The sequence below is a fragment of the Pterocles gutturalis genome, unplaced genomic scaffold, assembly GCF_000699245.1.
Source record: "Pterocles gutturalis isolate BGI_N339 unplaced genomic scaffold, ASM69924v1 scaffold11174, whole genome shotgun sequence".
NCBI classification, from domain to species: domain Eukaryota; kingdom Metazoa; phylum Chordata; class Aves; order Pterocliformes; family Pteroclidae; genus Pterocles; species Pterocles gutturalis.
The window spans coordinates 980-1,314 of record NW_010133267.1 but is presented as its reverse complement, the minus strand read 5'-3'; the positions used below and the strand labels follow the sequence as shown (position 1 = coordinate 1,314).

The 335-nt window shown below is 63.3% G+C and overlaps 1 protein-coding gene across 1 annotated transcript in view; it reads right to left on the bottom strand.

The window, feature by feature from the left end:
- OAS1 (2'-5'-oligoadenylate synthetase 1, 40/46kDa) overlaps positions 1-335 on the bottom strand; it is a gene marked incomplete at its 3' end in the record, with an annotated part of 1,386 nt that overhangs the window by 332 nt on the left and 719 nt on the right. The window contains exons 3-4 of the mRNA XM_010081171.1: positions 176-328; positions 6-93 (exon numbers count right to left, since the gene is read on the bottom strand). Coding sequence (XP_010079473.1) covers positions 6-93; positions 176-328 — 241 coding nt within the window. The remainder of the gene's footprint in view (positions 1-5; positions 94-175; positions 329-335) is intronic.

The window sequence follows — 335 nt, the reverse complement described above, 5'->3', positions numbered from 1 at the left end:
GGAGCCTGTGCCCTCCTCCCAGGCGTAGATGGTCAGCAGCTCCAGGGCATACTTGGGGGGCAGGTCCTCAGTGGGGTACTGTGGCTTCAGCACCTGTGGAGAAGAGGGGGATGGGGGTGAGCACTGGCCGGGGCGGGGGCACAGTGGGGGCTGGGGAAGCCGGGCAGCCCCTCACCTCTTTGTACCAGTGCTTGACTAGACGCAGGAGGTTCTTCAGCTTGGCTGGGTGACGCTTCACAAAGTTCTTCTGCAGCTCGGTAAAGCAGGGAGAGAACTCCCCGGGGGCAGTGCTGGCATCCAGGAGCTCCACATACACCTTCACATCTGGGGGGCGA